We start from the raw sequence: 23327 nt of genomic DNA on the forward strand, positions 1-23327 counted from the left end.
ATATGATAGCAGTGAAATATCTCTTCCGCCTCACTTTTATAATGTTTACTAAAGCATGCCAATTCATCACAGAAGAATTGGAGAATTTTACATGCAGGACTTTTTCAAAACATATTATCATTTTAAAATTCATCACCTGGTTTTATCGGAGATCCATTCCTCATTTACATCCTCATGTAACCTTGGCAGGATTCTCAACACTTCCCCAGTCCGTGTGCTCACAACGATATTGCTTCCGATAGCGTCCATTACATCAATGGATTCGGTCTTCCTGTTTGTAAAAAGCACGATGCCATTTGTGACAAATGTCAATTGGCAGACTAGAATTATAGCTTGTGTGGCAATTTGAGTTTAGGAATTGTGACAGGATTTCAGTAGTATGTTCATCAATCCTCTTTACACTTGAACAAGATCCCAAAACACATCACTAACAAGTAACAGTGTTTCAAAACAAATGTCTTTGGCTGGCAAGTTATGAACTTCCGTTTGTAAAATCTCTTGAGGTTTCTCCTGTTACTTTAGGTGGCAGTAGAACTCTAATGGGTTAAGGTGACATTTTAACTGCTTCCCCCCCTCCCAGAGAATGATAGACAGACCAAATAGTTCAATTACGAGGACAGATTTGACTGACTATGTTGAGTTTAGAAAGTTTAAGGGGCAATCTTTACGAAATGTTTAAAGGCAGAAAATATTTGCTCTGGTGGCAGGGATGAGAACAAAAAAGGTGATGATCCTAAAATTAGAGTTCGGCCATTCAAGAGTAAATGATGATGATTCAAGGAATTCATTACGTGATGGAAATCTGAAACTCCCCACAAAAACTTGGAAAGGCCGCTGGGAATTTCAAAGCTATTATTTCTTAAAATGTTATGTCACCATAGTCTTACCAGACCATTGGAGCCGCTTTTTCATTAGAGAGAGAGAGAAGCAACTGGTGGTGATTTAACCTGAGGGCCACCAGACCTCAGGCAAGAGAAGCAGTCGAGGAGAGTCCTTCACCGTGATCTCAAACAAGTTATGGGAATTGAACCCATGCTGTTGACATCACACTGAGCTAAACAAATTCCCCATTTCTTGCAATATAACTCAAGTTAAGATGGACTTTGTGAAAAAAATTGATCCCCAACTCTTGTTCCAAAATTCAAGCTCCACAGATCTAACACCTGCTCACCACTGAAATAAAATCTGCCCTGGTGTCGACCAGCTCATTGACAGAGTTATTGAATAGTATACCATTGCAGGCAGCTTTTCAGCACCTCCTGACTATACACACCAACACAGCAAGTCAAGTTTACAACCTTAACACACACCAATTTGGCAGCACAGTGACGAGATACATGTGCCTAGATCAAACTCAAAAGTAATTTAGGTTGCACAGCAAATGAACAATTGTACAAGAGCTAGAGAATTCCAAGTATCAGAGAAATATTTTAGAGATTGGAGGATATTCTCAACACAGCTAAAATAGTTGCTTTAGAAGGAGTATTCAATTATTTATGCCATAGTTGAAAGACCAAAGTCGCAAAATATATCAATAAAAATCCCCAAAATGGACTCAATTCCTTATGGATTGACTTGAATCTTCACCCCGAAATAAACTTTAAACCTGGGCATTCCAGACTTCAGACCCTGACCTGGACACAAAGTTTACCATGAAGGTAAACAATTTTACATGCGTCAGAAGATCAAGAGTTTACGGGGTTTCTCAGTAGAACGTGATGACATATATTGCATTACAGCAAGTCGAAATCAAACATCAACAAAAAGAATGGATACAGATTGGTCTGTATTTGGATATAGATGATGCTTGCACAAATTTGGACATCACTTTTAGTTAAATGGTGAACAAAGTTGGAGGGAAATCAGTGACAATGAAGACAACGAGCTAAGAAAATATTGGATTCAGCATTGAGCTTTTACGTCCATCCAATGGGACAAAGCTTAATCCAACTGTAATATTCAAGAGAAAACACTTCCACAAACATTATGTGGATGTACCTACCAGAGAAGGTGCAAAACCTGACCTACTCTTGGGAAATAAGGCTGGGCAGGTGACTGAGGTGTTTGTGGGGGAGCACTTTGGAGCCAGCAACCATAATTCTGTTAGTTTTAAAATAGTGATGGAAAAGGATAGACCACATCAGAAAGCTAAAGTTCTAAATTGGAGGAAGGCTAATTTTGATGGTATTAGGCAAGAACTTTCAAAAGCCTTGGGGGGCAGACATTCGCAGGTAAAGGGACGGCTGGCAAATGGGAAGCCTTCAGAAATGAGATAATAAGAGTCCAGAGAAAGTATATTCCTGTTAGGGTGAAAAGGAAAAGCTAGGCAAAAGTGAGGACTGCGGATGCTGCAGATCAGAGTCAAGATTAGAGTGGTGCTGGAAAAGCATAGCAGGTCAGGCAGCATCCGAGGAGCAGGAAAATAGACAGTTCAGGCAGAAACCCTTCATGAGGAAACTGAAAGGAAAGGCTGGTAGGTGTAGGGAATGCTGGATGACTAAAGAAATTGAGGTTTTGGTTAAAAAAAAAGGAAGCATATGTCAGGTATAGATCGAACAAATTCTTAGAAAAGTATACTTCTAAGAGAAAACAAGAGGGTAAAAAAGGGGCATGAGATAGCTTTGGCAAATAGAGTTAAGAAGAATCCACAAGGGTCTTTACAAATGCATTAAGACAAAGGACAAACTGGGTAGAGAATAGGGCCCCTCAAAAATCAGCAAGGCAGCCTTTATGTGGAGCCGCAAGAGATGGTGGGAGACAGTAAACGAGTAGTTTGCATCAGTATTTACTGTGGACAAGGACATGGACGATATAGAATGTAGGGAAATAGATGGTCTTGCAAAATGTCCATATTACAGAGGAGGAAGTGCTGGATGTCTTGAAACACAAAAATGGAAACATCCCCAGGGGCTGATCAGGTGGACCCTAGAACTCAGTGGGAGCTAGGGAAGTGATTGCTAGGCACCTTGCTGAGATATTTGTAATCATCGATATCACAGGTGAGGTGCCAGAAGACTGGAAGTTGGCTGACATGGTGCCACTGTTTAAGAAGGGTGGTAAAGACAAGCCAGGAAGCTATAGGCCAGTGAGCCTGACGTCGACAGTGGGCAAGCTGTTGGAGGGAATCCTGAGGGACAGGATGTACGTGTATTTGGAAAGGCAAGGGCTGATCAGGGATAGTCAACGTGGCTTTGTGCGTGGGAAATCATGTCTCACAAACTTGATTGAGTTTTCTGAAGAAGTAACAAAGAAGATTAATGAGGACAGAGTGCTGGACGAGATCTATATGGACTTCAGTAAGGCATTCGACAAGGTTCCCCATGGGAGACTGGTTAACAAGGTTAGATTTCACTGAATACAGAGAGAACTAGCCATTTGGATAAAGAACTGGCCCAAAGGTAGAAGACAGAGGGTGGTGGTGGAAGGTTGTTTTTCAGACTGGAGGCCTGTGACCAACAGAGTGCCACAAGCATCAGTGCTGGGTCCACTACTTTTTGTCATTTACATAAATGATTTGGAGGTGAACATAGGAGGTATAGTTAGTAAATTTGCAGATGACACCAAAACTGGAGTTGTAGTGGACAGCAAAGAAGGATATCTCAGATTACAATGGGATCTTGATCAGTTGGGCCAATGGGCTGAGAAGTGGTTGATGGAGTTTAATTTAGATAAATGTGACGTGGTGCATTTTGGGAAAGCAAATCTTACCAGGACTTCTACACTTAATGATAAAGATCCTAGGTGAGTGTTGCTGAACAAAGAGACCTTGGAGTGCAGGTTCATAGATCCTTGAAAGTGGAGTTGCAGGTAGATAGGATAGTAAAGGCAACGTTTGGTATGCTTTCCTTTATTGGTCAGAGAATTGAGTACAGGAGTTGGGAGGTCATGTTGCAGCTGTACAGGACATTGGTTGGAATATTGCATGCAAATCTGGTCTCCTTCCTATCGGAAAGATGTTGTGAAACTTGAAAGGGCTCAGAAAAGATTTGCCAAGATGTTGCCAAGGTTGAAGGATTTGAGCTATAGAGAGAGGCTGAAGAGGCTGGGGCTGTTTTCCCTGGAGCGTCAGAAGCTGAGGAGTGACCTTTAAAAGAGGTTTATAATGAGGGGCATGGATAGAATAAATGGACCAGGTCTTTTTCCTGGGGTGGGAGAGTCCAGAACTTGAGGGCATAGGTTTAGGGTGAGAGGGGAAAGAGACCTAAGGGGCAACTTTTTCACACAGAAAGTGGTACTTGGATGGAATGAGCTGCCAGAGGAAGTGTTGGAGGCTAGTACAATTGCAACATTCAAAAAGCTATCTGGACGGGTATATGAATAGGAAGGGTTTGCAGGGATATGGGCAAGGTGCTGACAGATGGAACTAGATTGGGTTGGGATATCTGGTCGGCATGGACAAGTTAGACTAAAGGGTCTGCTTCCGTGCTGTACATCTCTATGATTCGATGACTAATTGTTCACGTTGATGTGGATGCAGGTACATGGCTTAAAAATATGGCAGAAGAAAATGTATGGAATTTTCAAACCGAATTACAGAAAGAAAAATATCTTATCTGGGATGTCTCTTGAAACAAGCCTTTCAAGAACAGCAGGAGTTTAAATTTACATGACTGGATGATTGGAGAAGAGAAGATATTCATCACAAAGAGGCACCATCAGGCTCAGATGTTAGCAACCCGCTGAATTGCTTATCAAGGCCTGCAGTGAAATCTAAACACAGATTGTAATCAAATTATTCAAGGAAGGTGGGCTACCACTGGAGGAGGGAGGTCAGTGATTGTTCTGGAATCAAGCACTTGATGTTTTGTGGTGGGGTCATGGTCCAGGTCCAGGAGGAGCCATGAGGGTAAAAGTGAATTCTTGTTTGCTAAGGATATTAAGGAAAATGGAATCAGGGCAGCTAAATGGAATTGAGGTGCAGATTAATTATGATCTAACTGAAATATTAAAACTGGTTGAAAGTGCTGAAAAGTGTACTTTTTGTCCGATGTTCTTCACCAGCTGTGTGCCTACACTCCGAATTCATGGTGCATACATCTCAATCCAATCCACATTGCTAGTTACACAGTTGGAACACATAAGCACATAAAACTACAAGATACAGCAACAGGGTGTATATAACTGTTCAATAAACAGTTGAAGATATGCTGCACCTGGTCTCCCAAGGTCTGGCAGTAAAGGCATAAGGTTTAGATGTCAAAGCTCCGACAGGGCAAAGATCAATGATGTTTCCTGACACTTCTGACATGAACATTTTCTCGATGTATGTGCCAACTTGCATCTCATTTCCTCTTCCTGTGGTGCCCAGGTCATCCACTCCTGCCACCTCACTGGCAAACCTATAGAAGGATGAAAGAGAATTACAATTCCCTCCCAGAATAGAGTGTTTGTATTCAGCAAAATGAATGGAAATTGGGGATTTCCCCATTACGTGCATGATATCATGTTAAAGTAAATTAGGGTATTATACTGAAGGTTACAACATTTAACTAATGGGTGAAGAAACATAACTTGAATTCTTTGATGATTTTTACCCCCTCTCTGATAGGGTCAGAGATGTACAGCATAGAAAAAAGACCCTCGATCCAACTCATCCATGCCAACCAGATACCCGAACTTAATCTAGTCCCATTTGCCAGCACTTGGTTGATATCCCTCTCAACCCTTCCTATTCATATACCCATCCAGATTCCTTTTAAATGTTGCAACTGTACCAACCTTCACCACGTTCTCTGGCAACTCATTTCATTCACGCACCACCCTCTGCGTGAAAAAGTTGCCCCTTCGGTCCCTTTTTTAAATATTTCCCCCTCACTCTAAACCCATGCCCTCTAGTTCTGGACTCCCAATACCTGTACTCAACACTCTGACCAAAAAAGGACAGCACACCCAATGCCTTCTTCACTATCCTATCTACCTGTGACTCTACTTTCAAGGAGCTATGAACCTGCACTCCAAGGTTTCCTTGTTCAGCAACACTCTCCAGGACATTACCAGTAAGTGTATAAATCATGCTCTGATTTCTTTTTCCAAAATGCAGCACCTCACATTTATCGGAATTAAACTCCATCTGCCACTCCTCAGCCCATTGGCCCATCTGATCAAGATCCCGTTGTACTCCATGGTAACCTTCTTCACTGTCCCCGACACCTCCAATTTTGGTGTCATCTGCAAACTTACTATGCCTCTTATGCTCACATCCAAATCATTTATATAAATGCCAGAAAGCAGTGGGCCCAGCACCAACCCTTGTGGCACTCCACTGGTCACAGGCCTCCAGTCTGAGAAACAACCCTAGCCAGTTCTCCCTGTATTCCTGAGATCTAACCTTGCTAATCAGTCTCCCTAGGGGAACCTTGTTGATCGCCTTACTGAAGTCCATATAGGTCACATTTATCACTCGGCCCTCATCAATCCTCTTGATTGCGTTTTTTGAAAAAGTAACAAAGTTTGCGAGACATGATTTCCCACGCACAAAGCCATGCTGGCATTCCCTAATCAATCCTTGCCTCTCCAAATACATGTACATCCTGTCGATCAGGATTCCCTCCAACTTGCCCACCGGTCTATAGTTCCCTGGTTTGTCTTTACCACTTCTCTTAAACAATGGCACCACATTTGCCAACCTCCAGTCTTCCAGCACCTCACCTGTGATTATTGATGATACAAATATCTCAGCAAGAGGCCCAGCAATCACTTCCCTAGCTTCCCACAGAGTTCTCGGGTACAGTTGAGCGAGTCCTGAGGATTTATCAACCTTTATGCATTTCAATACTTCCTCCTCTGTAATATGGACATTTTTCAAGGTGTCACCATCTATTTCCCCACATTCTATATCTTCCATGTCCTTTTCCACAGTAAAGGCTAATGCAACATACTTGTTTATTTAATAAACTCCCAACATCTCCTGCAGCTCCACATAGTCTGCCTTGCTGATCATTGAGGGGCCCTATTCTGAGCTTAGTTACCCTCTTTTCCTTAAATATATTTATAAACAGAAATGCAGAATACTTCTTAAAAAGGAAGAATTGACAATTGTGTGCGCCTTTCACAATTCCAAGATGTTCCAAAACAGTTTAAAGTATGTAGTTGTAATCTAATAAATTAGCGAGCCAAATTATGCAAAGTTCCCACAACGGCCATACTAGTCTGAAAATGCCCGATCTCATCTGATCTCGGAAGTCAAGCAGACTCAGGCCTGGTTAGTACTTGGATGGGAGACGGCCTGGGAATACCAGCTGCAGTAGGCTTTTAAAAGTCAGGTAGTGTGGCTGAGCAGTCTAAGGCTCCAGTCTCTATGGAGGCATAGGTTCAAATCCCACCGCTGCCATTGGTGCAAGTTGCAGTTTGCCCTGTCACGAGTCCAACTTTGTATTGCTGCATTTAAATGTGGATAAATCCCCAAGACCTGATCAACTGTACCCGAGAACTCTGTGGGAAGCTAGAGAAGTGATTGCTGGGCATCTTGCTGAGACATTTGTATCATCGATATCACAGGTGAGGTGCCGGAAGATTGGAGGTTGGCAAACGTGGAGCCACAGTTTAAGAAGGGCGGTAAAGACAAGCCAGGGAACTATAGACAGGTGAGCCTGACCTCGGTGGTGGGCAAGTTGTTGGAGGGAATCCTGAGGGACAGGATGTGCATGTATTTGGAAAGGCAAGGACTGATTCGGGATAGTCAACACGGCTTTGTGCATGGGAAAATCATGTATCACAAACTTGGTGAGTTTTTTGAAGTAGTAACAAAGAAGATTGGGGAGGACAGAGCAGTAGATGTGATCTATATGGACGTCAGTAAGGCGTTCGACAAGGTTCCCCATGGGAGACTGATTAGCAAGGTTAGATCTCATGGAATACAGGGAGAACTAGCCAGAACTGGCTCAAAGGTAGACTACTGAGGGTGGTGGTGGAGGGTTGTTTTTCAGACTGGAGGCCTGTGACCAGCGGTGTGCCACAAGGATCGGTGCTGGGCCCTCTACTTTTTGTCATTTACATAAATGATTTGGATGCGAGCATAAGAGGTACAGTTAGTAAGTTTGCAGATGACACCAAAATTGGAGGTGTAGTGGACAGCGAAGAGGGTTACCTCAGATTACAACAGGACCTGGACCAGATGGGCCTATGGGCTGAGAAGTGGCAGATGGAGTTTAATCCAGATAAATGTGAGGTGCTGCATTTTGGGAAAGCAAATCTTAGCAGGACTTATACACTTAGATTTAGATTTAGATTAATTACTTTACAGTGTGGAAACAGGCCCTTCGGCCCAACAAGTCCACCCGCCGAAGCGCAACCCACCCATACCCCTACATCTACCCCTTACCTAACACTACAGGCAATTTAGCATGGCCAATTCACCTGACCTGCACATCTTTGGAGTGTGGGAAGAAACCGGAGCACCCGGAGGAAACCCACGCAGACACGGGGAGAATGTGCAAACTCCACACAGAGAGTCGCCTGAGGCGGGAATTGTACCCGGATCTCTGGCGCTGTGAGGCAGTGCTAACCACTGTGCCACTGTGCCGCCCACTTAATGGTAAGGTCCTAGGGAGTGTTGCTGAATAAAGATCTTGGAAGGCAGGTTCATAGCTCCTTGAAAGTGGAGTTGCAGGTAGATAGGATAGTGAAGACAATGCTTGGTATGCTTTCCTTTATTGGTTAGAGTATTGAGTACAGGAGTGGGAGGTCATGTTGCGGCTGTACAGGACACTGCTGGAACAGTGCATGCAATTCTGGTCTCCTTCCTATCGGAAAGATGTTGTGAAACTTGGGAGGGTTCAGGAAAGATTTACAAGGATGTTGCCAGGGTTGGAGGATCTGAGCTACAGGGAGAGGCTGAACAGGCTGGAGCTGTTTTCCCTGAAGCATCAGAGGTTGAGGGGTGACGTTATTGAGGTTTACAAAATTATGAGGGGCATGGATAGGATAAATAGACAAACTCTTTTCCCTGGGTTCAGGGAGTCCAGAACTAGAGGGCATAGTTTAGTGTGAGAGGGGAAAGATATAAAAGAGACCTAAGGGGCAACATTTTCACGCAGAGGGTGGTACATGTATGGAATGAGCTGCCAAAGGATGTGGAGGAGGCTGGTACAATTGCAACATTTAAGAGGCATTTGGATGGGTATATGAATAGGAAGGGTTTGGAGAGATATGGGCCGAGTGCTGGCAGGTGGAACTAGATAGGGTTGGGATATCTGGTCAGCATGGACGGGTTGGACCGAAGGGTCTGTTTCCATGCTGTACATCTCTGTGACTCTAAATGGGAATGAGAAAATAACTAAACTATTTTAATGATGCTAGTTGAAGGATTAACATTGGTTAGGACATTGTCTTAGAGTGCCATGAGATCTTTTATGTCCACCTAAAAGGGTAGATGGGCCCTCAGTTTAATATTGCACTTCAAAGACGACAGCTTCTGCAGTACAGCACCCTCTCAGTACTGCATTGGTATGTCAGCCGAGACTTTTTTATTCAAGTCTATATAAATGGGACTTCAGACGAATACATGCTACCTAATGAGCTACAGCCAGTACCTTGGGGATACAACTCTTTTCGTAGCTGACATCAGCGACACTTTCCACAGAGCTTCTTGTCTGCATCGATGCTTGTGAAAGCAGACTGGGTATTTATCAAGTATTGGAAGAACGGTTTTAAAAAGATATACAGTTAATAAGAATAGTTTTGAAAAATTACCTGATACAGCGTGTGCAGTGGATACACCTCGTCATTATGGTTTTCACAAGAGGCCCAATGTTTTTATCTTCCACAGCTCTCTTTCCCTCTGTAAACCTGCTTCGGTCACTGCCGAACATCATTGACTGATCCTATAACAATCAATCACAATTATTACATCGCACATATAAAATGGGAACGACAAACAGACAGTCATTAAACAATAGACATGGAAGGATCAAACAATATTGGCTGGCAATCTCAGTGTCTGGAAGACACAATATCTAACTAAATATGCTACAACTGCATGCAATTCCTGTCTGCAATGGTTGAGCTTTCTATTTCATACATTGTCTGCCGATACAAGACTTTGAAAAGTCTAAGAACAGTGCCTCCAGTGAGGAATAAAAATTGATATTATTTGTTCTGTAAGCATGTTATGCTGTAATAAGGGTTGACAGGAAATCATGCAAATATAAGGCTTTTAATAAATATGGATATATCTAACCTCGGAGGCATTATGATATGCAAACATGTGGCTTAATAAGTAAAGTGATTGAATATAAACTTTATAACTAAAGTTATCTGGAGCACTCATTTGAAATTCATTTTACCTTAAAGGATGCCACACAGGACTTATGCTGGATTTGTCATCAAAAGAACTAATTTTAATATTCTTAAAATTAATCTCATTGAACCTTCAATAAAAGTAGGCTTTAACAAACAATTCAATGAGGAACAATTTTACTCATAAAAGAATCAAAAAATGAGAGGGAACAGATGAAATAATTTTCAAAAGAAACTAATGTGATGCAAGAAAAAATATTTTCACACAGAGTTTGAGGCATTGCTTCCAAGCCCTAAGTGTGGTGGATGCAGGTTCACCTGAAATATTCGAAATGTTTCTATTCACAAAATCATATACCAATGTGCAGGATTACAGAAAAAAGGCAGGAGGATGGCACTGATTCAACATGCTCAGTTGGAGAGCAAGTGCAAATATGATGGGCTGAATGCCCTCGTTCTGCATTGTAATCATTCTGTGATTTTGTGAACTCTCCAGTAATTCTTTGGCTTATGCCTTTGTCTTGTCATTCTCTGTTTCATTATAAAAACAACATTTGTCTGTTATATTCTCCCAAAGATTGTACAATTTCACTCAGTACAAATTCTTGACTTTCTCTTTTTCCTCTTACTCGAGTGCTTCAGCACTTCTCTCCAAACACTCCACACCCTTCCAATGCACCCTCAGGCGATTCTTACAGTTGCTGTTTGGAGAACTCTGGCAGCAAGTTAGTAGCCGAGAATTCTCCTTTAGGCTAGAGAGAATGCAAGTGTCCATCTGTTTGGGTCAACTAATGGAGCAGTTCAAACAGTGCATTCACCAGGCAGGCATCTCAGATCTAACAGTGTTCCTGCACTCTAAGGCACCGTACAGAAGCAACATTCTGGAAATGCCTTGTAAAGAGATAAAGTCTCAACTTGTAATAAAGGACAGCAAACACAAGAACAGGAGTCAAATATTGAGCCCCTCAAGCCAATTCTACCATCTACTTAATTAATAAAAGATTTGTACTCGAAATCTACAAACACACATCTTGTTTCTATTATCCCTACTCAACAAAAAATGACCTATTGTCAATTTCAAACATTCAAATGCCACAAAGCCGCTAGAACTTCGGTGGAGGGAGAGTTCCAAAATCCCACTACTTTGCATGAAGCACGTCTATTTATCATCCCTGAATGACCCAGCTCTAATGTTACAGCTGTGCGCCAAGTCCTTCTGGATATTTCCATCAGAAGAAATATATTCTAACATCTCAAACTCTTTAATCAGCTGCAATTGTCCAGAAGATCAGTCCCTTTCTCTTCTATAGCCATGGGAATGCAATTTAATACGCTTTAGAAACTGGTGGAATTTATTTAATTCAGATGGATACCTGACGACATATTGCAATAACAGAAGATTTAACATTATTGCCACAAAGTAGGGTAAGCTTAGCACAAACATTAAATGGAACATTCAAAGTATTCTGCCCTTAGTGTATTTTGTTTATTTTCTGGCCTTAAATTGTATTCTCAACACTCACACAAAGCAAACAGCTGGTGTGAACAGTTAACTTTTATCTCCTCCTGAACCAAGTTAACACTTAAATGGTGAAGACTTGCCAGCAAATTTATTCATAAGGCAGCAGGCAATTCCTTGGTTGGTAGCCATAGGCTTTGTGGAAGGGACAAAACTTTCATACCTGCCTCTATCAGATCTTCAGTCCTGAACACTACATTGCAGCTCAGGTTGAAATAAGCACATTAGGAACCCACAATCAAAACTTCATTTGTAAACTGCAAAATGGAGATTATCTGCAATTTGATATTATTGGCTTAAAAGTACTCCAATTTTTTTTATTTAGGAGGTACAACCTAAAAGATCTTTTGTATTAATTTAATGTACCCATTCCACTTTTACTTTTAATAAATCTGATTTTATTTGTAGCACAAGGCTCACTATCCACAGGGTTTGTTCAAAATAGCATGGAAACAGGAGGGTTTAGCAGTGAACATCTTATAGTAAAACAACATTGGTCTGATACCTAGACAGTATTGCATTGCCAGATATAATACAGTTCCAAGGAGAATGAAGGTCATCTATAGGCACGGAACACAAGTAAAATTGATGGAAGCCACCAGAATTATAACATCTTTACCCTATTACATTTTCACTCATGGAAGCAAGGACTTTTTACATTCATTATTATCATTAGCAGTGATACCTGGAGATCACATTCCCCTCCTTGATCACAGATGGGACAATCCAATGGGTGATTAGCCAGCAGAAACTCCATCACACCTTCCCTATTATGGCAAAACAAAAATGAAGCACAATAACTAGATTCAATAATACACAAAGGTCATGAAGCTCAAATCTTTTGTTGCACAATGAACATTGAATGTTCCACTAAGACACAAAGCATCAGTGAAACTTGTTCGGTCTCCGGAGTACACGGTATCTTTCTTTCCAATACTGTTCAATCAAAACCAAAACCTTATGTTTAGTCTTCTGGAAAGCATTTGCATTGTCTTTCTCCTTCCTGCAAGTTACTTTTCCTCCCCCTCCCCCCACCCCACCCCCACCCCCACCCCACCCCAAGAACTTCTCAAGATTTCACAAAACTTGGCAATTAACATCAAAAATCAGTTTGACAATTTATTTCATTAATAACTGGTACCGATTGCAATTGAGCAGTACAAAAAAAATGGTTCTTTCAGTTTAATTTAAATAAAGCAATTTCAGTTTTACATAAAGCAATCTGCAAAAGGCTTCCATACATAGGAATGGGAGTAGGCTATTCAGACTGCCTTAATACCACTTTTTCACACTGTCACCACTTGCTTCGATGAGTCTATTGCTTTATGTCTTGAACATGCTGGTTGATATGAGCTTCAGCAGCCCATTGGGCTAGAAGGATCCACAGATTCACAAGTTTCCAAGTGAAGAAATTCCTCCGCATCTCTTTAACCCTTATTCTGAAATTATGTGCCCCAAGTTTGTGAACTCAACAGCCAGGAGAAATATCCCATCCACACTCACTTCACCACATACTGCAAGAACTTTCTCCGTTTTGCATGCTTAATCCTATCCTTTTCCTAACCGTAACTACCCACCTCTAATTCTAAACCCTAAACCATGTATACAACCACAACCACCAAGCTGAAATCTTACTCTTAACCACTGAATGTAACCCATATCTCCTCGTTAAAAATCACAACACCAGGATATAGTCCAGCAGGTTTATTTGGAAGCACTAGCTTTCAGAGCCCTGCTCCTTCATGCACAACCACCTGAAGAAGGAGCAGCACTCCAAAAGCTAGTTGTGTGTTTTTAACTTTTGTCCATCCCAGTCCAACACCTACTCCTCCACACCATACCTCCTAACCCACTAAACATAATAATCTCTAAATCTAACATCTGAACCTCACCACTAAGTGTTAAATAATGACTCCTGCCCCTTATCCACATCCAGCTACCAGTCACTGAGATGGAAAGGAGTTGAGAAAATAGTGGTGGGGAGTATAGGGTGTACGCTACTGGGGGTGAGGGTACACAAAGAGAAAGTGGGGAAAATTCCACCTCATTTCTATTATTAAGCAGAGACCTTTTGCTTTTAAATTGTGCTTCTGATTTCTAGATTCCTTTGCAAAAGGAAAGATCCTGTCAGCATCTATCCTGTCAAACTTCTAAACACGAATCCAAACTGCTACAAACAACAAACCTAATTAATATCACCAATCACTGATCATAGTACTAACAGAGGAAATAGGAGCAGAAGTTGATCATTCAGCTCCCTCCTCCCAGGCCTGCTCTGCTATTCAGTAAGATCACCGTTGAGCTGTCTGTGTTTCAAATTCCATACTCCCATCTGTCCCCAGCATTTGATTCCCCTGACAATAAGAATCAATCTGCCTCTGCTTTAAAACATTTAAAGACCCTGCCTCTACCATCTTCTGAGGCAGTGTCCCCCAATAACCCACTGAAAAAAATTATCCTATTTTTAAAATTGTGCCCCCTAATTCTGGACTGACCCCACAAGTGAAAACATCCTTTCCCCATCCACCAAGTCAAAAACAAAAGCAGAAATTGCTGGAAAAGCTCAGCAAGTCTGGCAGCATCTGTGGAGAGAAATCAGAGTTAATGTTTCGAGTATAGTGACCCTGAACTCAAAATATTAACTTTGTTTTCTCTCCAGAGATGCTGCTAGACCTCTTAAGTTTCTCCAGCAATTTCAGTTTTTGTTTGTTTCTGATCCCCAGCGTTAGTTCTTTGTTTTATTTTATTCCACAATGTTAAGACCATTCATGAACTTATACATTCCAATCAGGTCAGCCTCTCACTCTCTGAACCAATGTAGAAAAAAAAGTGTAATTTGTCTAATGTGGGGGGGGGTCAGTTAGCTCAGTTGGTTGGTTTTTAAATGCAGAGTGACACTAATATAGAATCATAGAATTTCACAGTACAGAATTCAGCCATTCAACCCATCGTATCTGTACCAACTCCCTAAAGAGCTACCCAGCAAGTCCCACTCTCCAGCCTTTTCTTTGCAGCCCTTTAGCTTCATCACTTTGAAGGATATATCTAGCTCTCTTTTGAATTCTCCTATGGAATCCACCATCACCACCCTCCCAGGCAGCACACTGCAAATCCTAACAACTGAGTGAAGAAGTTTCTCCTCATTTCACTCCTAGCTCTCTTGCTGACAATTTTGAAATTGTGAACCCCAGTTACCGACATATCATACAGTGGAAACAGAATATCATTCTTTACCCTTTCAAAGTGTTCCTAATTTTGAACCTCAAGGTGGTCACCCCTTAAAGTTCTCTGCTCAAAAGAGAATAAGCCCAATCTCCCTAATCTGTGCTTGTATTGAAAAATTCTTCATTCCTGATATAATTCTCGTAAATCTTCTTTGAACTTCCTCCAGTGTTTTAACATCCTTCTTAAATAAGTTGTCCAGAACTGAACACAGCACTCAAATATGGTCTGACCAATGATTTATACAGGTGTGGTATCACTTCCTTGTTATTGTACTCTATCTCTATTTAAAATGCAAAGATTCTAAAAGCCTTCTGAACCACAGTTTTCACTTGTCTGGCTATGTTTACAGAATGGTGTAAGTAAACTATGAGGTCCCTTCTCTCCTGTACTCCACTCAAAGTTGTACCATTGAGCGAGTATTGTCTCTCTCTTTTTCTTCTACTAAAATGCATTACTTCACATTTTTCTACATTGAAATTCATTTACCAGGTGTCTAACATTTGGCAAACGTATCAATGTCCCTCTAAAGGTGCTCAGCATCATCCTCACAATTCACTATACTCCTGAGCTTAAATACATCTGCAAATTTAGAGATTGTTTCCTCAACACCCAAACGGTTTACATAAATCAGAAAAAGCAAGGGTCCCAACACTGAACCCTGAAGTACACTATTTCAACTCATCTCCAATTTGAGAAATGCCCATCAATACCTATCCCAGTTTCCTATCTTTTAGCCAATTTCTAATCCATATTGCCAAGGACCCATCAATCCTAAACATTTCTAATTTGCTAAAATATGCCATGTGGCACCTTATCTAATGCTTTCTGAACGTCCAAATATATAACATCCACAGCACCAACCTCTTCCACTGCCTGTGTCAATTTGTCAAAGAATTCAATTAAAATTTGTCAGACATGACCTGTGGTGGATAACACCAAGTTTACTGCCGAGCGTTAACTTTTCCTTTTAAGTGTATATTTACCTTATCCCATTTGACAGTTTCCATCAGTTTTCCCACTATTGATACCAAGCTGATAGACCTGTAGTCTCCTGTGGTATCCTTTGTCCATTTCTTAAATAATGGTGTCATATTTTCAATCTTCCAACCTCCAGGACTAATCCTGTGTTCCAGAGAGGCCTGGAAATGTTCTGTCAATGACTCCACAATTTCCTCCTTTAACTCTCTCAGCAATCAAGGATGCATCTTATCTCAGCCTGGCGACTTCTCAAATAGGAGTGCTGCCAGCCTTTTCAGCACGTCGTCTTTATCACTATACTGTTCAGTTGCTGAACACACATTTTTGACTAGGCCATTGTTACCTTTTTCTAGAAGCAAAATATTCATTTAGGACCACGATCATATCCTATGTTTCAGTAAGCAACTTGTTCCTTTTAGCCCCTACTCTATCCTTCACTAATCTTTAACTATTAATATGCTTAAAGAACACCATTCCAGTTCCAATACCAGCTCAGGTTACCATGAAGGATTCTCCTTCTCAGCCTCTGTCCTCACCGGAGGTGTGATCACTCTCAGACTAAAATACCATCAGTTGTCTCTCTCTAATGAACAGCTCCGTAATGTGGTAAGAATATGGCAACTTTACCTTTACCGAGAACATCTAAACTTTTCTGCACCTTAAAAGGAGATTGACTGACTGGAATTCTAAGTAATACTTTGCTTTTCATTTTCCTGCCAAAATGAGCAACTTCCCATATTTCTCCATTTGCCAGACGTTTTCCCACACAAACCACCCTATCTATATGCATCTACAACCCATTTGTCTTTTTCACAACATGCTTTCTAACTAATCTTGGTATCAGTACAAATTTAATCACCATGTCTTTGCTCCTCTTATTAAACACTAGCCCCAAAACGATAATCCTAAACTGTCTGCTGCCTGGAGATATTCTTGCACAAAGGAAGTTGAAGACTGGACTTGACACTTGAAATCAGTTTCCTCTTTACAGATGCTGCCAAACCTGTTGAGTTCCTCCAGCAATTTCTGTTTTGACTTGTTACATACCATACCTGGCTTTCTTGCTTTTCTCTGAGTTGGTAAGGATGTTCCACCCTTTCATCACAGGCATAGCACAGGCAGCTACAGGCTGAAAAACAAAAAGAAAACCTAATTGTAACTCAGTTAGTCTATCAGAATAATAGCAGTATGTTTAATCAGAAAGTAAATCACATTTGATATGCTTTCCTTTATTGGTCAGAGTATTGAGTACAAGAGTTAGGAGGTCATGTTGCGACTGTACAGGACATTGGTTAGGTCACTTTGGAATACTGCATGCAATTCCAGTCTCCTTTCTATTGGAAGAATGTTGTGAAACTTGTAAATACTTTCCGAACCCTTTCAAAGATGTTGGAGGATTTGAGCTAAAGGGAGAGGCTGAATATGCTGGGGCTGTTTTCCCTGAAGCGTCGGAGGCTGAGGGGTGACCTTATAAAGGTTTATAAAATCATGAGGGTCATAGATAGGGTAAAGAGACAAGTGGGGGAGTCCAACACTAGAGGGCATAGGTTCAGGGTGAGAAGGGAAAGATATAGAAGAGACCGAACAGACAACTTTTTCACGCAGAGTGTGATATGTGTGTGGAATGGGCTGCCAGGTGGTGGTGGTGGAGACTAGTACAATTGCAATATTTAAAAGGCATTTGGATGAGTATATGAATAGAAAGGGTTTGGGGGAATATGGGCCAGGTGCTCGCAGGCAGGGCCGGATTGAGTTGGGATATCTGGTCAGCATGGATGAGTTGAACCGAAGGGTCTGTTTCCATGCTGTACATCTCTATGATTCTATTGGCAATTTGATATAAGTATATATAGTTTCAGAAATTACAATTAACTTCAACTTTTCAGGAATATGAACAGGTTTTAAATGGATACTTTTTTTTGGTCAAAAGTGTGCAGTGCCTCACCTCCAACAGCACTGTATTGATAAAGGTGACAATTCTGCACGTTTACATGTTAAAAGGTAAAGAAAATGTTCAGGCATGAGAGATGGAGAGAAATAAAAAGACAAATGCTATCACTTCAGATGCAGCACTAGAACGACACATTGAATGACTTTCTACAACACTGAATGTGCTGTATTTCTCAGTTGCCTCACTACCACTCTTTCACATATCCCAATAATAAAGAAATCCTTCCACACAGCTCATTGAATGTGGGAAAGTCATTATTCCTGGGACAAAAACGGTCTTACTAAAGTACGCAATATCATGACAATAAAATTTACTTCACGATACTATCACTTGTCATTCCCATCTTTTCCAGCTTGTTTACACAATTAGGAATCTATTATAAAGTACGAAAATTCCCATTACCTTAGGAGCTTTTTCGATTTCCACCAGGCACATCCGACAATTCCCAGCAACGGACAACCTGTCATGGTAACAAAACCGAGGGATCTGTATGCCAACTTTCTCACAGGCCTGTAATCAGCAGAGACAATGGGTTGGTCACATAAAATGGAAAATAACTCAAGAATTTATCTTTCACTGGCAAGCACTCTTGTAGCATGGGGAGAACTGCTTTGCTAACGGGTTGATAGATACCTGGATTATGTAAGATGGCACGGAGATAAAGAAAAAGTTGCCATCGTCCTACCAGACCAAAGGCCGCACTCTCATTACACAGAAAACACAGGTGTGGTTTAACCCAAGGGTGACCATGCTCCAGGTGAGGAGAGAGGTCAAGAAGGAGGGTCCTTCACAGTAACCTCAACCAGTGTAGGAATTGAACCCATGCGGTTGATGTCACCCTGCATTGCAAACCAGCCATCCAGGCAAGTGAGCTAAGAAACTCTTGTATTGCCAGTTGATCTCAGAAGAGGTACCACAACTGGCTGAGCAATCTTTTAGTCTCTGCTCCTTGTATTGAAAGCTCATAAACCGGCGAAACTAAGGAAAAAATAGCGAAATGCTGTTTCCCTTAGCGTCTTGAAAATTTCAATCACATCTCTCTACAACTTCTCGAACACGAGACAATACCATCTGGTTTATGCAACCTGTCCTCAAAATTTACCCAATGGGAATCCAGCAACATTCTGGCAAGTCGAAATGATAACCCATCCAAGATCAATAATATCAATGTTGGCTCTGACATCTAATACTGTAGCTAAACCTCTCAATGACGATGCCCCATTAATATGAAGACTTGTAGAACATGAAACAATTATTTCAATTGAAATCAGCACAAGCTCAACAAGGATAACATTAATAATTTCCTCAAGATGAGAAATGTCACAACTAAAAAACAAAAAAGTGTTCAAGCTGAATTGTGTACATATATTTGTCATTAATAATTAAATTTACTTCAATTGTGCTTGCGTCCAATTTATTCATGATCAGTGTGGTTGACTCCTAACTGCCCTCTGGGCAATTAGGGATGGGCAATAAATGCTGACTCAGGCAGAGATGCCCTTAACCTGTGAATGAATAAAAAAAAATCATTCTGCGCTATAAGCAACATCAATTAGATTTCTTGGTATAAGAATTTAAGGAAAAACAGCACTCCAGGACAATTGGCTACTGCAGCAAGAGTATGCCAATTCTTGATGTAATAGCCAATAACAGAGAAAGCAGCAATTCCAACTGCAAACACTGAATTGGTGAGCAACCCTGTCAAAGCCCAACAGGGGGTGGCATGGTGGCTCAGTGGTTAGCACTGCTGCCTCACAGCACCAGGGACCCAGGTTTGATTGCTGCCTCAGGTGACTGTCCGCGTGGACTTTGCACATTCTCCCTGTGTCTGCGTGGGTTTCCTCCAGGTGCACCGGTTTCCTCCCACAATCCAAAAGATGTGCTGGTGAACTGGCCATGCTAAATTGACCATAGTGTTAGGTGCATTAGTCAGGGGTAAATATAGGGTACGGGAATGGATCTGAGTGGGTTACTCTTCGGAGGGTTGGTGTGGACTTGTTGGGCCAAAGGGCCTGTTCCATCCTTCAGGAATCGAATCTCATCTAAACTTATCAATATAGCCTTCCAAAAGTGGTGTCCAGAAATGAACTCAGTACTCCAGATGTTAACCACAACAAAAGTACTCCTGAAGCACAAATTTTCCTCTTTTATGTCGCCATCTCAGTTTAAAGCTGATAAGTCTATTGGCCTTCTTGACTACTTGCTGTACATCTCCATGACATTCTAATAATCCGGGTTTACAGAACTCTACTGGTTCTAACGTTTCACCAATTAAAGGAGTACTGTGATCTATGCTTTGTAATTCCATATTGGACTTCTTCACACTATTCCATTTCAAAACCCATTTAATACATTTTTGCTCATATATTTAGATCATCAATATCTCTAATTGTACACTTCCATTTACACTGTTTACAAAGATACCAAACATTGTGCCACAAGCACAGCTTGATATGTGGCTCTCTCCCACTTAATGCACTGATACCTAACAGAGCAACAAGAGGCAGCCATCTTTCAGTCCATAGGTCACAGACAATACTTTTGCCCCATTATTCTGGTTAAAGCCCAGCAAATTGGGTCCTATTTGTGTCTTGCAAGATTTGGACACTCTAGGAACACAGGATTAAACAAGGATAAATATTGGCATTATGCTTAATTCCCAAAGGCTCATCCACTTGAGTAATTTTATTTGAAACTCAGCTTCCTCTTCTGCTCAAAGAAATCATCATAGCATCCCTACAGGGATCACAGCAGCAATGTCCTCTTAACCCTGTCCAGCCCGGCCCAGGTCTAAATTCACAATGCATATGGTAGCAACTGTACCTGCAGAACAGTGGTTCCAGGCTCCACCATCACTGGCTTGCCATCAACAAACACTTCAACCAGGTTGCTTGCTGCTGTAGCAGTGGTGCGAACTGAAAAGTAAAATAAGTTACCAATGATTTTGTTCTACTTGCAAGAAAACATTATAAAGACATGAATAAATAAAGTAACTTGGTAAAGTGCCATTTTAGGATTGCAGTGCACAAGTGAATGATACATTTCCTTTCTGTTACTTGAGCAGTGTTTTCCAAACAACAGCACTGCTAGCAGGTGACTGAACTTGGGTCAGGGTGGGCAGGGCTGTGGTGTGGCATGGCAAATTGGACAAAATGTATAGAAATACACAGTTTGAGTATCTGAAATCTGAATATCCAAATCCTCGAGATGCTCATTGGAGATAATCTCCTTTGACTCTCACTTCAATGAGAAGCTCACTTGATGGAAAAACTGATTTAAGTCCTACATGTGCCATAACTCTTTGAGAACCAGTAATATTATAATTCAAGAATTTGTTGTGAAAGTTGAGTGCAGAAAACAGACACTGCTAGCAACAAGATGTGTAACAAAGTAAGAAAAGAGCATTTCCAGAGTTTAGAAATATTCAACCCTATGGGGGAATTCAGTATTATTAAACTTAAACTGCAACAGAATGAGACAGAAAGAAGAAAAGTAAGGAGTCAAAACTCTCCATACATCTTTGTGCAATTAAGACAAAACCAAAAAGATTTCATTGATGCAATTCAGACCTTGCCAGCTAGTCTGGTTGGTACATGATGCAGACCCATACAATGTGGGGACACTCAAAGATCACGGATGGTGCTAGCAAACCATTAGTTATAACTGCTGATTGCTATCTGCACAGGAAATGAGGGTGAGTCAATAAAATTAGTCAGGCCAGCAAAGCTAAAATCCAGAGGACAAAACAATGAGAAATTAGCTTTTACTTATTTTAGCTCAAGCAACACAAAAACGATCTTGTAAAGGTCCACATGAAATCCTCGTAAGGTCAAACATTGTTGATCACAGCACTTTCCGTACCATTGTTTTTTGCTCCCAGGATATCTTTGGCAGACTGGGAAGCGCCTGTTAATGCCTTGCGAAGCACAGGTAATCGCAGCATGATTGTGACCTGCATAAACAAAGAGAGTATTCAGTTAATGGTTACCAGTGTTGTCAAGACTGTACTATACTAGTATGAGAAAATTAATGTAAAGCCCATACAGGAACTCTTTATCCAAAGCATATTGTTTCAGATAAGTGTTTCAGATAAGTGGAATTATGTTTCCTTTGTCACTCCAAGCTGCTAGGACCTGTGTGCTTTTTAAAAAAAATTCACTTGTGGATGTGGAGGTCACTGGTTGGGTCATCATTTACTTTCGTATATAAAATCGTCCTTGAAAAAGTGGTGGAGGGCTGCCTTCTTGAACCGCTATAGTCCATTTGGTGTAGATGGACCCATTGCACTATTTGGGAGAAAACGGCAGGATTTTGACCCAGTGATTCTGAAGGAACAGCAATAATTGAATACTCCCACTCTCATCATAGCTGACTGTGTCAGCAACAAAAATCTTGAAGAATCAGAAGCTGAAAGATTCTAAGATTCAATGCATCACTGAAAGATAGCAAATCTGATTGAGTTATTCAACGGAAGCTGGTTATTGAGAAAAACTGGATGAGCGACTGAAACAATTCAAACATTATGATGTAGGAGAAAGTGAGGACTGCAGATGCTGGAGATCAGAGCGAAAAAATAAGACCTTGAGACATAGGAGTGGAAGTAAGGCCATTCAGCCCATCGAGTCCACTCCGCCATTCAATCATGGCTGATGGGCATTTCAACACCACTTACCCGTATTCTCCCCGTAGCCCTTAATTCCTTGTGACATCAAGGATTTATCAATCTCTGCCTGGAAGACATTTAGCGTCCCGGCCTCCACTGCACTCCGCGGCAATGAATTCCACAGACCCGCCACTCTCTGGCTGAAGAAATGTCTCCACATTTCTGTTCTGAATTTACCCCCTCTAATTCTAAGGCTGTGCCCACGGGTCCTAGTCTCCTCGCCTAATGGAAACGATTTCCTAGCATCCAGCCTTTCCAAGCTATGTGTTATTTTTAAGTTTCTATTAAATCTCCCCTTAATCTTCTAAACACCAATGAATACAATCCCAGGATCCTCAGCCGTTCCTCGTATGTTAGACCTACCATTCCAGGGATCATCCGTGTGAATCTCCGCTGGACACATTCCAGTGCCAGTATGTCCTTCCTGAGGTGTGGGGCCTAAAACTGGACGCAGTACTCCAAATGGGGCCTAACCAGAGCATTATAAAGTCTCAGTAGCACATTGGTGCTTTTATATTCCAACCCTCTTGAGATAAATGACTACATTGCATTTGCTTTCTTAATCACGGATTTGACCTGCATGTTTACCTTTAGAGAATCCTTGACTAGCACTCCCAGATCCCTCTGTACTTTGGCTTTATGAATTTTCTCACCGTTTAGAAAGTAGCCCATGCTTGTATTCTTTTTTCCAAAGTGCAAGACCTCGCATTTACTCACGTTGAATTCCATCAGCCATTTCCTGGACCACTCTCCCA

At 41.3% G+C, this 23327-nt stretch overlaps 1 protein-coding gene and 1 pseudogene across 1 annotated transcript in view; one reads left to right on the forward strand and one right to left on the reverse strand.

Moving 5' to 3' along the window:
- Positions 1 to 23327, reverse strand: part of ndufs1 (NADH:ubiquinone oxidoreductase core subunit S1) — a 42242-nt gene that overhangs the window by 14728 nt on the left and 4187 nt on the right. The window contains exons 2-9 of the mRNA XM_072578595.1: positions 21771 to 21861; positions 20733 to 20824; positions 18312 to 18419; positions 17011 to 17087; positions 12441 to 12522; positions 9691 to 9821; positions 5154 to 5339; positions 137 to 271 (exon numbers count right to left, since the gene is read on the reverse strand). Of these exons, the coding sequence (XP_072434696.1) occupies positions 137 to 271; positions 5154 to 5339; positions 9691 to 9821; positions 12441 to 12522; positions 17011 to 17087; positions 18312 to 18419; positions 20733 to 20824; positions 21771 to 21852 (893 nt within the window). The 5' untranslated portion in view covers positions 21853 to 21861. The remainder of the gene's footprint in view (positions 1 to 136; positions 272 to 5153; positions 5340 to 9690; positions 9822 to 12440; positions 12523 to 17010; positions 17088 to 18311; positions 18420 to 20732; positions 20825 to 21770; positions 21862 to 23327) is intronic.
- On the forward strand, positions 7132 to 7250 carry LOC140482526 (5S ribosomal RNA; annotated as a pseudogene).

Source organism: Chiloscyllium punctatum, chromosome 10, assembly GCF_047496795.1.
Source record: "Chiloscyllium punctatum isolate Juve2018m chromosome 10, sChiPun1.3, whole genome shotgun sequence".
Lineage (NCBI taxonomy): Eukaryota > Metazoa > Chordata > Chondrichthyes > Orectolobiformes > Hemiscylliidae > Chiloscyllium > Chiloscyllium punctatum.